This window comes from Monodelphis domestica, chromosome 2 (genome assembly GCF_027887165.1).
Source record: "Monodelphis domestica isolate mMonDom1 chromosome 2, mMonDom1.pri, whole genome shotgun sequence".
Lineage (NCBI taxonomy): Eukaryota > Metazoa > Chordata > Mammalia > Didelphimorphia > Didelphidae > Monodelphis > Monodelphis domestica.
Window position 1 is genome coordinate 478,036,461 of NC_077228.1, and position 16,308 is coordinate 478,052,768.

The 16,308-nt window shown below is 38.8% G+C and overlaps 2 protein-coding genes across 7 annotated transcripts in view; both read right to left on the minus strand.

Annotated features, from left to right (window-relative positions):
• Positions 1-3,404, minus strand: part of CLCC1 (chloride channel CLIC like 1) — a 29,295-nt gene extending 25,891 nt beyond the window's left edge. Inside the window, exon 1 of one of the 5 annotated variants that reach the window (XM_056819165.1) lies at positions 3,296-3,404. The gene's annotated coding sequence lies outside the window, so the exon portion shown is untranslated. Of the gene's footprint in view, positions 1-2,966 lie in introns of all 5 variants that reach the window. The other 4 variants (XM_007485077.3, XM_056819164.1, XM_007485078.3 and 1 more) reach the window with 4 other exon arrangements.
• A 7,315-nt stretch (positions 3,405-10,719) lies between these two features.
• Positions 10,720-16,308, minus strand: part of WDR47 (WD repeat domain 47) — a 75,679-nt gene continuing 70,090 nt past the window's right edge. For both annotated transcript variants that reach the window (XM_001381894.4, XM_007485083.3), the window contains exons 14-15: positions 12,779-12,997; positions 10,720-12,100 (exon numbers count right to left, since the gene is read on the minus strand). In XM_001381894.4, coding sequence (XP_001381931.1) covers positions 11,958-12,100; positions 12,779-12,997 — 362 coding nt within the window. In that variant the 3' untranslated portion in view covers positions 10,720-11,957. The remainder of the gene's footprint in view (positions 12,101-12,778; positions 12,998-16,308) is intronic.

Consider the following 16,308-nt stretch of genomic DNA (forward strand, 5'->3'; position numbering starts at 1 on the left):
CAACAAATACAAATATAAAATGTTCTACAAAATTTCAACCAGGAGAAACTTAAAACACATCTCACTTAAGTATGTCCTCATCAAATGTAAAAACAAAGAAAAAAAATTCTTTAAGTTTCCAGAAAGGTAACAATCACATATCAAAAATCGGTTACACCACCAGATTTTTCTAGAGTAACAAATAACCACACACACACTCAAAGCACAGGCTTTGATTCCATAGCATTTCCCAGTAAATCTTAACATTATTTTAAAGTTAAAAGTGGGTATTTAAAAGGGAAAAAAAATTCTAAGAATTTATGGATAATAATACAATGAATCAAAAGATCTTTTGAGGTTAAACGGTTGAGACCATAGAAATTTAATTGGTTGTTATAACAGTTAACTATCCCAACTTAAAAACCTTTATGAGTTAAAAACAATTATAGAACTATATTATTAAATTATTGAATAATGGAGGGATTTAAGGAAGCAAAAGATGGATGAAAGGGTAAAAATAAAATATAAAGATTAAAGAATAAATATAGAGGGGGAAAAGGGAAAGGTATGGAGTGATAGTTCCAAGGTAAAATTCCTATTTTTTAAAAATAGATTTAAGATTTAGTTTTACAAATTAAATAGCATTAAATATGAGAATTTTGTTTAGTGATATTAGCTTTATTTCCAACAGAGATAGATGGTACAGTGAACTGAGATATGGGCCTCCAAGCCATAAGACAGTACTTAAAATCTGGCTTCAGACCCTTAGTAGCTGTCACTTAGCCTCTGTCAGCTTTGGCTACCAGCAGTTATATAAAGAACTGTTCATTATTCCCAAGCTTTCTATGATTATCAAATGAAAAGCACTTAGCACTGTGTCTGGCACACAGTGGTGATAAAAGCATATTCCCTAATACTGTTAAAAAGTAATTATCTGAAAACATTGGCATTAAATAAAAGAGCAATCAATAGAACCAATCAGAGAAACCAGAAATATAACCAAATCTAGACAAAACATTACTAGTTGATAAAACCATTATAAAAGAGGGAGAAAAATCATCCAATAAAAATTTGGGACTATTGGATAGCTACATAGTGAAAAATAAGTTTGGATCAATAGCATACATTTTAATGACATAAATTCCAGTAGGATCAATGTTCAGAACACTTTTAAATCATTTTTTTAAAGCGTTAGAAAAAGGAAGCACTTCATTGAGGTGAAAAAAAATCTTTTTTTTTTTTAATCTTAACTAGCCCATAGCTGGATGGCTTATTTCTTTACTTATAGACTAGGTTTCTCCTTAGCTCCCCCCAGGCTAGAAATGCAGCAACTCACTTACAGGCCCCACCTCAGGGATACCCAACATAAAGATATTGGCCAATTTGCCTTTCCTTGAAACAATCTAGCAGCACTCTAATCCTAGAAGCTCACCTAATAGGTGCTAAACTTAGGGAACATTCCATTATATGTGCTTTTAAGGTTTATATACCACTTAAGGCACAAAGTATTGTTATCTTCATTTTAAATATGGAGAAAGGTCAAGGTGGTTCAGAGAGACTAATGTCTTGCCCAAAGCTAGGATTTAGACCCATGTCTCAAATGAACAAATACAATTTTGGGGTCCAAGAATGTTTTTTCCCCACTACATCAAATAGAATAACTAGAAATAAAACATAACCAAAATAATCATGCATTCTGATTCAATGACTGCCCTTACAGATACAGTTTCTTAATCTAGAGTCCATGAACTTTTTTTAAATAACAATTTCAATATAACTGGTTTCCTCGGTAATCCTATGCCCTTTATTTTAATTTATACATTTTAAAAACATTCTGAGAAGAGTTCCATAGTTTTCCCCAAATTTCCAAAGGGACCCGTGACACACACACACAAAAAAAAAGCTTAAGAACTCTCATACTAGAGGGACTGTAAACTAACGGTGTAATTAAAAAGGGAGAAAAAGATCTGTACAAAGCTAGTCACTGTGTATTTTTTAAAAATAAGGTTATATATACACATATATACTAGTGTGTATCCAAACACTGGGGGGAAAGCTGAACAAACTGATGTGTACCAATGTGGGGCTATTGGATCATTAAAAATGACAAACAATAAGGACATAAAAATATGGAAAGACTAATACAAATAAATGCAAAATGGACGGATGAATTAGATGGCCTACCAAGGGCTCAAGGATCATAAATTTAAGAGATGAAATCTTAAGAGGTCAGGTCAACCATTTCATTTTCCTGAGGTCTAGGGAGGTAAGTAGCTTGCTCCAGGGGATCACACTATATAAAATATGCTTTATGTAACATATATGCATATATTTTATACACACAAAATATACTATATAAAACAGCAATACACTTTCTAAGTACAGAGGGAATAATAGAAATAGAAAGTATAAAGTGATTTAAGGGATTTTCATCTAGTTCAAATTTACATCAATCTAAACATTTAGCGACAAAGCTTCTGCCCTCAAGGAGCTTACAATATAGCGGAGGAGACAACACGAAACAAATATATGCAATAAGTATATGTACAGGATAAATAAGAAATGATTTTAAAAGGGAAAGCCCTAGAATTATGGAGGTGGGGGATTGGGGAAAGCTTCCGGAAAAAAAGATTCTTAGTTGGGACTTAGGGGAAGCCAGGCAGGTCAGTTAGTCAACATTTATGAAGCGTCTCTAGGTAACCAGCCTTGGGCTAAACTAGGGAATACAAAGGGAAGCAAAGGGCAGTCCCTGCTCTCAAGCTTACCAGCGAGTCAACGGGAGGAATTGGGGCGACCGCCTCTGGGGAGGGAGGGTGGCGGATGGTATAGAGGGTGATAAGGGGAGTCCTTTTTCTCAACAGTCAGTGAGCCCAACCCGGACGTCCCCCTTCCTCCCTCCCGGGCTTATTAAGCAGCCCAGAGACCCGGATCTTCCCCCTGCTTCTCGCCCCCTTTTTCCCCCTTCCCCGTCTTCTTCGAACTCACACCGGTCTGTGATCTCCGCGGGGCCAGCAAAGAGCAGTGCAGCAGGCGCGGAGGGGGCTGGGCTCCAGACCCAGACCTAGGGTGAGGGAGGGGACGGAAAGAGTTCCCTAATAAACAAGGTCACCCCAAATTGGGGACTTAACCCTCTCCACTTGATGGATGAGAAAACCTCGGCACGGAGAGAAAGCCTTCCTCTCCCCAGAGTATGGACCCCGCTGCCCACTCGAGAGTCCTACGCCTGGCCGTCGCCTTCCCGGGGTCCCCCAGACACACAACAGCCACAAACATATACTCAGCCGCCTAGGCGTACGACGTAAACAAACGCACTGACGCCTTCGGATCACTGCCAGAATCGCCACGAGAAACTGACGGTTCGAAGCGGGCGGAGCCCTTTCCCTACGCGCCCTGAAGGCCGAAGACGTAGGGAGCGCCGAGCTATCCACCTACTGCGCGTGCGCCGGCCGGCGCTTGGCATCGATGTGTTCCGCCTTCCCCTCTGATCCCCGATTCTTCTAGCTATTTGGTTGGTACCTTTTAGTAAAGACTTGGAAGAGCGCCCAGGATTGTGACACCATTTTTTTTAAACCCTTACCTTCCGTCTTAGAATCTATACTTCGTATTGGTTCTTAGACAGAAGAGTAGTCAGGGCTAGGCAATGGGGATCAAGTGACTTGCCCAGGGTCACACAGCTGGGAAGTGTCTGAGGTCAGATTTGAACCTAGGACCTCCCGTCTCTAGACCTGGCTCTCAATCCACTGAGTGACCCAGCTGCCCCCCATGGCCTCATTTTTTTTTAAATCAAAACTTTTATTTTCACTTCCTGCCACATCACTGTTATGGGGGTGCAGATGTGTACCCCTGGGGTTTGGGAAGGATACCTTTTGCACATCTGCACCCCCATAACAATTGCCATCAGGGGGAAAAAAACACCTTTGTAATTCAAATCGATAAACATGGGCCAACTTACTTTGTACTGACATAATAGTCATAATCAAAAAGCATTCCCATTTGATCAAGTCCAGAATTATGTCATTCTGCATACTGAGTCTCCAGATTAGGCCTTCTTCAAATTATCTTTCTCTTAGAATCATGGTTAGTGTTAATTTGGAAAAAAACTTTTTTTTTTACTAAGTATTAAATTTACTAAATTACTAAAATTACTAAAAGTTGTCAGCAAAACCCAAATTTTTAATCAGGAAAAAGGTAGTGTTCAATATTCTACAGCCACACGGAGTCAAAAGCCTAAAAGACACACAGAGCCAAGGCTTTGGGAATAGTGTCTCTGAGAGAACACCCCCCAAAAATGATTCTCCAAATAATAATAGAATTTAGAAACTTATATATCTTCATATATAAATATTTATATATATATGGGAACTGAGGACAGGGAGGTATGATTGATTGGCTTTACCATGACTACAAGGAAATGAGAAGTCCAAGACAGGATGATCTGGGGAGGCTGATGTTTTTAATGCTGTGGGAGAAACTACTAAGACAAAAAAAAAAAGGGTACTTAATATTTGACTATGTCCACTAGTCCCACCTAAACTGGGTGTAGACCCTGTATAAAAGGGCCAAATATTGGACTTATCCCTTTCCTGATTAAAGACTTGGTTTTTCTGACTGCTATAAGTGTTCTGTGTTCATTCCAAATTAACATGAGCAACAGTAGCAATATTAGTAGCTCCAAATCAATATCCCTAAAACCCCAGTAAAAGTAAGTGATAGACCCTTGGATAAAAGATGAAAATTCCTCTGCCCTTGGCACAAAAGCCAAAAAAAGACCTGGTGGCTGGAACGTGACAGAAAGTGCAAAAGGGACATCTTTTAGAAGAAAACCTAGTAGGGTAGATCTTATCTTTCCAGCTCTCCCTCTCTCCCAGCTTCCTACATAAACCATCACTAGCACTTTTGAAATGTAGATGCCTTCCATTAATACCCCACTGCCCAGACTCCTTGGCTGGCCCAAATAACTTTGCCAAAGGTGCCTACTTGAGAAAAACCCAGGTTGAGAGATAAGCCCTCCAAAGAGACTCAGAACAGCATCTCAGTGTTCCCTGGAGAAAACAGAAACTAAATGTAACTCCCCAGCTGTTTGGCTGGCACAAAACGTTTCATAAATTGCCCCCAGTTACTTTGTAAAACACATTTGGACCCTGAACTCCGACCATCCCTAAAAATGTTAAATTGAAAGACAGTTTCACAGTTCAGGGGAGACCGAAATTCATCAGAGTAGCAATAAAAGATGATCAATTAACGCCATAGATGACATTATGGGAACTAAATATTATATTCCTTTTTCCAATAAATTGGAAGTTTATCTGTCAGTATTCAGGCATCTTGCCTTGACTTGGCTTGAGGGAGTGCCCAGCTCCTGTGCAACAACCCTTAGTAAAGCTGTGATGCTTTTGCCCTTTTCTCTTGGCCTCATATTGTATTTTGTGAGTACTCCTGGGGGACAACCCAAGATTGGGACCCCCAAAATTTACTTCAAACATATAAATGATATACAGACAGCACCTGGTCTCAAGGTGCTTTCAATCTAATGGGGGGAGATAATACACAAAAAGAGGTGACAGAGTGGTAGGAATGGGACCCCGAGGGGGTATCTGGTTACGTGGAGTCACCAGGTAGAGCAGCAGGTGCAGAGTGGAACAAGTTAGCAGTCTAGTTTCTGCTCCTTACATATAAAGAAAGGCACCGGAAGAGGCAGTGTAGGACTCAGAATGGGAAGGGACCTTAGACATCCTCTAGTACAGGTGCAGTGAATTGAAAGCCAAGCCTAGAGATGCAAGGTCCCAGGTTCAAACTGGCCTCAGACATGATCTAGCTGTGTGACCCTGGGCAAGTCACTTACTTAAAATCCTAATTGCCTACCCGTTACCACCCTACTGCCTTGGAACCAATATACAGTATTGATTCAAAGAAGATAAGGGTTTTGTTTTGTTTTTTTAATCATTCAGTATGTCATGGGCATTGTAGCCCCAGAAACTCAGACAAACTATTATCTGGGAAATTCCTTTGCTCCCTTATACCCTCTGACTCCTAACCCAAAACATCTGACCTTGAGAGGATTATCCTCCTTTGATTGTCCCATTGATCCAAAGCATGAGAAACACCCCCAACCCCTTGCCCGAGTCAAGTCTTCATTGAATATAAAAACCCCAGAACCGAGGCAACCTCCCAGGTTGCTCCATTCATGTTGTCTTGCTTGCCAAAATTGCAACATTGCTAATAAATCCATTTACCTTTAAGCTAAATTTGAAGTCTTGCATTCTTGCAAAAGGTATCCTTCCCAAACCCCAGGGGTACACCTCTGCACCCCAAGTACAAAAAAGAAAAAACAATCATTCAGTAGAACTGAACAGAACTGAATTTCAGTACAACTGAACAGACAGATGAGGAAATTAAAGGCCAGAGAGGTCAGTGGATCAAATATTTCTACAATTAGAAGGGATCTTAAATGTCATTAAGGTTCAAATCACTTCAGAAGAGGGGCTCAGTGAAACTGACTTGGAAAGAGGGAGTGTTCAATATTCGGTGGCCACACAGAGTCCTATACTCCGACAGCAGTATCTGAGAGGATAACCGCTCCAGATCGTCCTCCAAAGAGCAACAGAATTGGGGGGACTTATGTACCTTTTGTGGAACTGGGGACATGGAAGTATGATTGATGGTGGTTACAAGGAAAGGGAAAGTCTAGACAGGATTATCAGGGAGAGGCTGACACAAATGAAAGGGTCCAGCCAAGGGTTGGACTACCTGAGCAAAGACTTTGATACTGTGAACTTGAAAGCCGGAGACCCCACGTTTAGTCAGCTTGAAAGCCGGGGATCCCAAGATTAGTCAGCTTGAAAGCTGGGGATCCCAAGTTTAGTCAGCTTGAAAGCTGGAGACCCCAAGATTAGTCAGCTTGAAAGCTGGAGACCCCAAGTCAGATTGAAAGCTGGAGACCCCAAGTTTAGTCAGCTTGAAAGCTGGGGATCCCAAGTTTAGTCAGCTTGAAAGCTGGAGACCCCAAGATTAGTCAGCTTGAAAGCTGGGGACCCCGAGATTAGTCAGCTTGAAAGCTGGAGACCCCAAGTTTAGTCAGCTTGAAAGCTGGAGACCCCAAGATTAGTCAGCTTGAAAGCTGGAGACCCCAAGTCAGATTGAAAGCTGGAGACCCCAAGTTTAGTCAGCTTGAAAGCTGGAGACCCCAAGATTAGTCAGCTTGAAAGCTGGAGACCCCAAGTCAGATTGAAAGCTGGAGACCCCAAGTTTAGTCAGCTTGAAAGCTGGAGACCCCAAGATTAGTCAGCTTGAAAGCTGGAGACCCCAAGTCAGATTGAAAGCTGGAGACCCCAAGTTTAGTCAGCTTGAAAGCTGGAGACTCCAAGATTAGTCAGCTTGAAAGCCGGGGATCCCAAGTTTAGTCAGCTTGAAAGCTGGAGACCCCAAGTTTAGTCAGCTTGAAAGCTGGGGACCCCGAGATTAGTCAGCATTAAAGCTGGAGACCCCAAGTTTAGTCAGCTTGAAAGCTGGAGACCCCAAGATTAGTCAGCTTGAAAGCTGGGGATCCCAAGTTTAGTCAGCTTGAAAGCTGGAGACCCCAAGATTAGTCAGCTTGAAAGCTGGGGACCCCAAGTCAGATTGAAAGCTGGAGACCCCAAGTTTAGTCAGCTTGAAAGCTAGGGACCCCAAGATTAGTCATCTTGAAAGCCGGGGACCCCAAGTTTAGTCAGCTTGAAAGCTGGAGACCCCAAGATTAGTCAGCTTGAAAGCTGGGGACCCTTAGTTTAGTCAGCTTGAAAGCTGGAGACCCCAAGATTAGTCAGCTTGAAAGCCGGAGACCCCAAGTTTTGTCCCTGTTCTGGTGAATCTCAGACTTAGCTATTTCAGACTGAATAATAGATTTTAAGATATTTAATGGCCCTAGTTAGAGGGAGCTGGCAGACCTAAATTAAATGCTAAATACCCTTTAGTCTTAGAAGTTTTCCCCACTGTATCAGAGTATAATCTAGTGAGGCTTATCCTCTCTGGGATAGAGTAGCCAGAGAGTGCCAGAACTTTTGGCTCTGGCTCTGTAAAGTTTTGAGCCCCTGACTCTGTGGGGGAGGCCTAAACCTTGTATACTATCCCTCTCCTGATTAAAGACTTATTTTTTTTACTAGATTAATAATTAAATTGTAAAAAAATACAAGTCTTTAATCTGGAGAGGGATAATAGTTCTGTGGTTTTTCCAAGTTAACAAAACAATGGGAGAAACTACCAGGACAAAAGGGTACTTAACATTTGATTTGGATCTACTAGTTCCACCCAACTAGGCCATTAAATCCTTATGGTCTCATATTTAATCTGAAATGGCTAAATCTGAAACGTTCCTCTGGGAGAATTCTCAAGGGAATAAATAGGGGCAATCTTGGGGTTTCCAGATTTCAAGTTGACAATAGAAATATTGGAAAGTGCATAGAGTGCTGGGACTGGAGTCAGGAAGATGCAATAAATCCAGCTTCAAATACTTGGTAGCTATGTGACCCTGGGCAAGTCACATAACTCAGTATTTCAGTTTCCTCACCTGTAAAATGAAGAAGGAAATGGCAAACCACTCCAGTATCTTTAATAAGGAAAACCTCACATGAAGTCACAAAGAGTCACTCACACAGGACTAAACAAGAAGTTTTCTCCTGCTGAAAACCAAGTCTGTCAACCATTTCCTGGATATTTCTACACCAGGATGCCTTCTTCCTGCTCCAGTTCCCTTTTGTGTATCATCTTCTCCCATTAAAAGTAAGCTGGAGAGCAAAGAAATGTCTTCCTTTTATATCCTCAGCATCGAACACCATATCTGGCACATAGTAAGTTTTTAATAAATGCTCTATCTTACTGAAGACTCACAATCCCTTTAAGTTAGATTTTATAGGAATTATCCCCATTTTATAAGTGGTAAAGTGAAGTTGAAATGACTTGCCCAAGGCCCTACTGCAAATAGGTGTTGGAAATGAGTTGTGAATTTACAGATCCTCCTGCCCCCTAGACCAGTACTCCTAGTCCAGTACTCCTTCCATTCTACTCTCTAGTTAAGATCTGTGAAGTGACCTGCTGAGATCATACATAGAACGAATAAGTATTCGAGCCTAGAATTTGGATCCCAATTGCTCAGTCTTGATTAGTCTAGTACTCTACACCCTTCAGATTTTCTCCCTCTCCTCCATCTCTGAGCTTCTGTTTTCTTCCAATGATTTTAAGGACCCATGCCTTCATTCTCATAGCCATTCTACCAGGAAGTGGATGGCAACTCTTTTGATTTATCAGCATCTCCATGAGTTCCTGAGACCAAAAAAAAGAAATCATTTTCCTGAAGTCAGACTGGTGATGAGCCTTTTAAAAACTTTAGCTAAGCTCTTAAACACTCAACTCTATGCATTTTCACGGGCTCTTTCTCCCATGTCTAGAATACTCTCCTTCATCTCTGCCTCCTCACTTTACTGGCTTCCTTTAAGTCTCAGCTAAAATTCCACCTTCTACAAGAAGTCTTTCTTGATTTTCCTTAATTCAAATACTTCTCACTAAGATAACATCTAGTTTATCCTATATACATATATATCTTATTTGCACATAAGTTGTTTGCAAGTTGTTTCCCCCATTAGCTTCTTGAAGCTCCTTGAACGAAGAGTTGTTCTTGCCATTCTTTGATTTCCCAACACCTGGCACAATGGCCTGCTGATAGTAGGTACTAAATACATGCTTGTTGACCTGACTTTTGGAAAGGAATTTGGGAGGGCCCGTGGCACATGGGTCATGGACTCTGCATTAATTGCTAAAATCTCCAGAGTTTTTTATTCACGTTGTCAACATGGAATCTAGGAGGAATCCCAAACATGTGGCCTGTGAGATCTGATGAACCCCAAGTTTCAGGACTAGCTTATAGGTTGGAGACCCCAAAGCTTGTTCTTGTTCCGTGTTCCCATGGAAATCTACCCTGAAGGGAATCCCAGGCTATCAGTTTCAGATTGAGTGGGGGACCCTATGGGGAATGACAATCCCAGTTGAGTGGGACTAAGCTAAGCATCCTTTAGTATCCATTGGAAGCAGCCCCTTCTCTTACACCCTAGCCTCTAGCTATGATTCCTTTCCCAAGCTTGATTATAACCTGTCTGTGTAGCTTGAACACTGCCATTTCCTTGGTAGCTATAGAGATGTCAGTCAATCATCCTTCCCAGCCCCTGGTTTTCCCCCAAATAGTATATAGGTTCCCCAAATTCTTTTGTTCCTTGGAGCTGTCATCTAGCATGGTGGCACTCTCAGGGATAACATCCCCAGAGTCCAAGGTTTATACCCAAAAAGGTTGTGGCACCAGACTGAGTAAAGAATTAAATACTGGACTTCTCCCTCTCCTGATTCAAGACTTGGTTTTTCTGACTATTTAATAGTTCTGTGTTATGTCCAAGTTAACAACACGAACTACTATATACTTTTCCCTAATCATGTATTTGTACAGCTTTTTTTTTAAATAGTTAAAAGCAACATTTCACATTCCCTATTTGGCCTAGTATTTCAGTCTTTTGAGATTCTTTAGGATCCCAATTCTATCACCCAGCAGCTATATAGCAACTATGACTCCAGTTTCATATTATCAACGAAAACAAACCAGAAGAATTAAGACGTAATTTCCTAGATGACATTGCCTCTAAGCTAATGTAAGAACGAGAAATACAACTTAGGAAATGAGAATACTACAACACTATAAAATATAATAAACAGGAGTTGGGCAACTTCAAGGTGTCAAGAGGTCTTTATTGAGATTATAGCACAGTTACACTTCTAATACCCTTTTCCACTTGTGTACAATAGTTAAAAATGTTTGCTACAGTGCACAGACAGTTTAGCAATTATCAAAACCAAAACTCAACTGCATCTTCAATAAATAATAACCTATCATAATTTAAAGTAAAATAACTGTACAATATGAAAATATAATAATCCATAACATTAGGGTCTACAGTTCTGTAGAAATAAAATCGTAATTCTGCATTACATAACCTTGCAAGGAAAAAAAATCCAAATAAGCTTTTGGACCCAAGTCAAAATTTTCCATTTTTTACTTATCATGCAGACATAGCACTTCAAGCCATGCTACAGTCCATAGTTAGGATTTTAATGTTTTTATTTAAGAAAAGAAAAATGCTCAACAGTAGATTCACTGTACCATCAACTGCTGCATCATATAAATGCTGATAATCTGCTTCTTCTACAGTACATTTTAGAGTAGAGGTATCCTGTTGCATTAAAAAAAATGAAATTAAATGTTTGAAGTAAAAACTTTTTACTTTTAATCCCAAACAGAAAACAAAATGATCATCTCCTCCCTGGTTGAAAAGAAAAGGCCTATACCTCATAATGAATCAAATCCAAGAAGCAGTTGTCTTTTCATTTGTTAGTCCCATAATGACACTTATTAAAAACAACAGGGAACTTTTGAGAGGCATACAGATATCTTACCTCTAGATAAGTGATGCATACAATGCAACTGTGAGAACAGCAAAAGTAAATTCTGACTGTTTATGTCTAATCTGTTTAATTACATATATTAATTTGATTAAAGTATAGCTCAATTTAAATTTATATAGAAAACTGTCATTTAGGCAAAGAACAAGGAATGCATTTAATACTAAATTGTAAACACATTATCGACCTTAACTTGGAGTGCACAGTGAACAATATACAGGTTTTTCCAACATACTTTGGCAACAAGACTACCATAGGTCACAGCAGCATGAGTTCACATGGAAGACTGAAAGCACTGCAAAATAATACTAAACACCCACACCTCCTAGCAATAAGATAAACTGTGATAAGTGCCTCCTCGTGCTAAATCCCATTCCTGGTCAGATGCTGCTTATTTGAACTCTCTTAAAAAAAGAAAAAAAAAACCCAACCCACAAACCCACAAAGACCAATTCAGTCATCTTAATCTCTGTGCTTTATCTGCATAGGTTGTCTACACATGTACTCTAACCACAGTAAGTCCAGAGGGTTACAGTTCTGTCAGCCGATGATGACAAAAAGGAAAGATCCTTCGTGTGCCATCTGCATTGAATCACTTTGTCCTTGTGCTCCCCTACAACCATAATTGGAAGCTGCTTGGTGAGGTCTCCTAAAAAAAATGACAACTATAAGAATGAGCTAAATAAATTTTTATATGCTTCTGAATAAGATTTCCTTATTTATTAGTTCAATGTCAACGTGCATTTTAATTTTAGTTTACTATAAATACAAACCACATTCCATGACTATAACTAGATAATATTAATAATGACAAACTACTGAACATAATAGGATATTTGCATGGATGAAACTGGGTTGAGGAAACTGTCCATTACAGGCCTATCGTAGAAAATTAATTTATTCCTCAAATTTATTCCTCATCATTTATTAACTGTTTATCATGTGCAAAACACTACAATAAGACAGAAGGAAAAAAGAATACAAAAGATGAATTAATATATTCTTTTCTTCATCTTCAAGAAACCTTTAGTTCATAATGGAACGATACATTCAGTGAAGGCAAATTCAGCTATTTCAGAAAACAAATAATTCTGTAATGAAAATGAAAGCAACTATTCTAATTATCAAAGGTTAGGATAATGTTTACTACACTATATCTTAAAATTCCCCTGAGAATATGTTAATGTTATAAAAGTCAAATTTTAAAATATTTTAGGAAAATATAGACAGTAGACTAACAAGAAGGGGAAATGGCATTAAAGAGGATCTAAAAGATGCAAAGGAGACCATAAACATAAATCTAATCAGAAGTATCAGGATACATTACCTTGCAAATCTGTCACTTTGATTTTCATATCATAAGATCCTGTAAGCAAATAGTGAGCCCCAGGAGAGAATCTAACAGAACGAACATCACTGGAATGAGGGTGATAACTTTGTACCATTCGTCCTCCTCTGATGTCATACAACATACAGCTAGAATCTTCTTGACCAGTAGCTAAGAGACGGCCACTTGGATCAACAGCTACTGATGCCACTGCACTTCCTAAACAAACAAAAAGTTTCTTTAGAGATTTATTTCATTTTTTAAAAAAATCAACTCAAATTCATTGTAAAAATAATAAAAACACACTTTTGAGTACTTTAAGACTTACAAAATTCTTTCCTCACCAGTCAACAAAAATGATAATCATAACTGACATTTATATAGCACTTAAGAAGTTTATAAAATAGGATTATAGGAACATAAATTTTGAGCTCTTAAAGATCAAAGATGCTATCAAGTCCAATCCCTTATTTTACAGATGAGGAACTGAGGAATCTAGAGGTTAAATAACTTGCCCAGAGTCACACTACTAGTAAGTGATTAAGGCAATATTTCAATTCGGGTCCTCTTGATTCTGGCCGGCCCCTTCTCATATTTTGAGTGCACAAGTATGAAAACAGATTTTACAAATATTTAATTTGATCTCGCAACAACAAAATAAGGTGAGCACTAGGATATTATTGCCCTCTTTGTGCAGATTTTTCTCATTTGAGTCTCAAAGATATTAAAGTGACTTCCTTAACACAACTTGTAGCATACCAGGCATGTTAGCATCTGGGAAGTATGGTTGATGTATTGATATTGTATCATATATATTCATTTACCACACACATGGTCAGATCAGTTAATGATCATTGTATAGAAGTTATAGTCCAAAGGGCAAGAGAATTCCTGAGCAGCCACAGGGGCCTAGTTCACACCTTATCAGACCACATTCTTTACTAGGCGCATGTCAGGTTAATCTCCACCTCTTTGATCCCCTCATTGTCAATTCCACCAGTGTTAAAACCTATGCCATGTTACATATTCATTGATCACCTCCCAATCCACATTCCTAAAACCTCCAATAAATACTGGGGAACAAATGCGAATCTCTCTCTTACTTTCCTGGATCTTCTGACTGCTCTGTCCTATCTTTCCTCACAACGCTGTCACCCCCATGCTTCCTATTAATCCTCTGGCACTCTTGTCTATAGGAGGCATTAAGGAGTTGTTATTCCCCACATGTTTTCTTATTCCTCATATTTCCCATTAATTCTCTGGCAACCTTGTCAGTGGGAAATATTCACGGAGTTCACGCCACTCCCCATGTGTTTTATCTTGTTGTCTCTGAGTCTTTATTATTCACCTATTTCCTTCAGTCTCCCTTCTCCTTCTCAGGTAAATATATAAAGGAGCCGCAGGCTGGTCCTTATACAACTATACATCCACACAGGAAGTTTGAGATGTTTTCAAGCATGAAATTCTGAAGTTACGAAAAGGAACAATTGGAATGAGCTAGAAATGAGAAGAACACCAATGTAGATGCACAGGAATTACTGAAGAAGACATATGTTGAAAAAGGCACATATAGATTCTTGGTTAAGATGGAAATATGATTGGTTCTTCTCATTCCTTTAGTTCTCAATATCATCATCCATATCCTGCCCAACTGTGGGTATATTGTATTCTCTCTATACACTCCCACTCGATGACCATCAATTTCCAAGGATTTAATTATCATCTATATGCAAATGACTCCAAGATCTATATACCCATTCCCAATCTCTCTCCTGAACTCTAGTTTCATATCTTTCCCTACTGGATATTTCAGAATCAATGGTCCATAGACAGCTCAAAATTAACAATTTCAAAACAGAACTCATTACTGTTTGAGCATTACTGGGCCCTACAACTCTTCTGTTTGTCAAAATTACCAAGATCCTTATAGTCAACTAGATTTATAATCTTGACTCTGACTCTTAACTCTCCCTCACCCTAAATATTCAATCATTTGCCTCATTCTACCTCAACATCTCTCAAATGCATCCCTTTTTATATAACCACTAGTCTAGGAAGGCCATTATCATCTTTCACCTGAACAACAGGTGAAAATTCAACAGCCTTCTGACTAATTTCCCTGCCTCAAGTTTCTTCTCCAATTCATCCTCCATATAGCTACCATAGTCATTTCAATAAAGCATAGGTCTAACCAAGTCATTCTCCTACTGGAACTTCATTCTGTATTGCTTCTTGGATCACAACTAAGCACTTCTGCAAACTATCTATCTAGTCTTCTTATATCTCCCTTTCCTATACTTTATGATCCAACCAAGCCGGTCACTTTATTTTCTTTGCAAATGACAGTATATCCTCTGTCTCCTTGCCTTTGCATTGGTCAGCTCCCATACATGGAATATACTCCATCCACCTCTTAAAGAGTCTGTTGTTTCCTCTAGATTGAGCTCAAATATGAACTTCTATATGAAATCTTTCCTCATTCCTAGCTCCTAGTGCCCTCTCCACCCCCCAAATTAATTTGAATTTATTTATTTTGTGTGTGTAAATATGTACATATAAGATAGTCTTATTCACATATGCAAATCTATAATATACACACATTATCTTCTTCAATAGTGTAAACTCTTAGAGGGCAAGAAAAGTCTATTTCATTTTTGTCTTTGTACTACCCGTCCCTAAAATATGGGAGGTATACAATAAATGCTTGTTGACTGTGTGATGTCAGAAGGCAGTTTGCAGAGAGTTGAGAAGTGAGGGTACCCAGTATGAAGTTTTTTCTAGGAGTTTGGCTAAGAAATGAAGGAGAACATAAGATAATAGCTTGAGGGAATGGATAGTAGGGCCTAGAGAGGATTTTTTCAGAATAGAAGAAATTATGTATCATATATATTATATATTTGTAATATGTTAGAATGTGAGAACATGATGGTGAAGATAATATAATGGTACCTTGATACATGAGTACCTTAAGTCACAAGCAATTTGAGATATGAACAGTCCCAATTGGGATTTTTTGCTTTAAGTCAAGAGCGAATATTTGAATCACCAGCTTCAGCCCAAGGGAGGTGCCCAAGGTGGATGAGGTAATCAGTACAAGCAAGATTAAGGAAATGTTGAGGATTTGGGAAAAAATTAAAGAGTTTATTGAAAAGACACACCCAAGAAAAGCTGCAACAGGTCATGCATTAAAGCTGTGTAACAACACTTGTTTTTTTGTTGTTGAAATGGCCTCTAGATGAAATTGAGGAAAGTGTGTGCAAAATAGCCAAAATTCAATGAAGAAAATGATGATAAGTAAAGTAAAAAATAGCAATTAAGTTTAGCAATAAAGTTACATATCATAAGTAAAGTGTAAGGTCAATTTTGCATTTAAATGTAACATTATGTGTGTAGAGAGTAAGTTATGTTAAGTGATAGCACATGAAATGAAAACCTTTTCCACCAGCATCTTCGCCCGACCTTGAAGGTAAATAACATTTTTAAGCAAGTTTATTTCTTTATATTCTTTTTATTTTCTATAAATATATTTA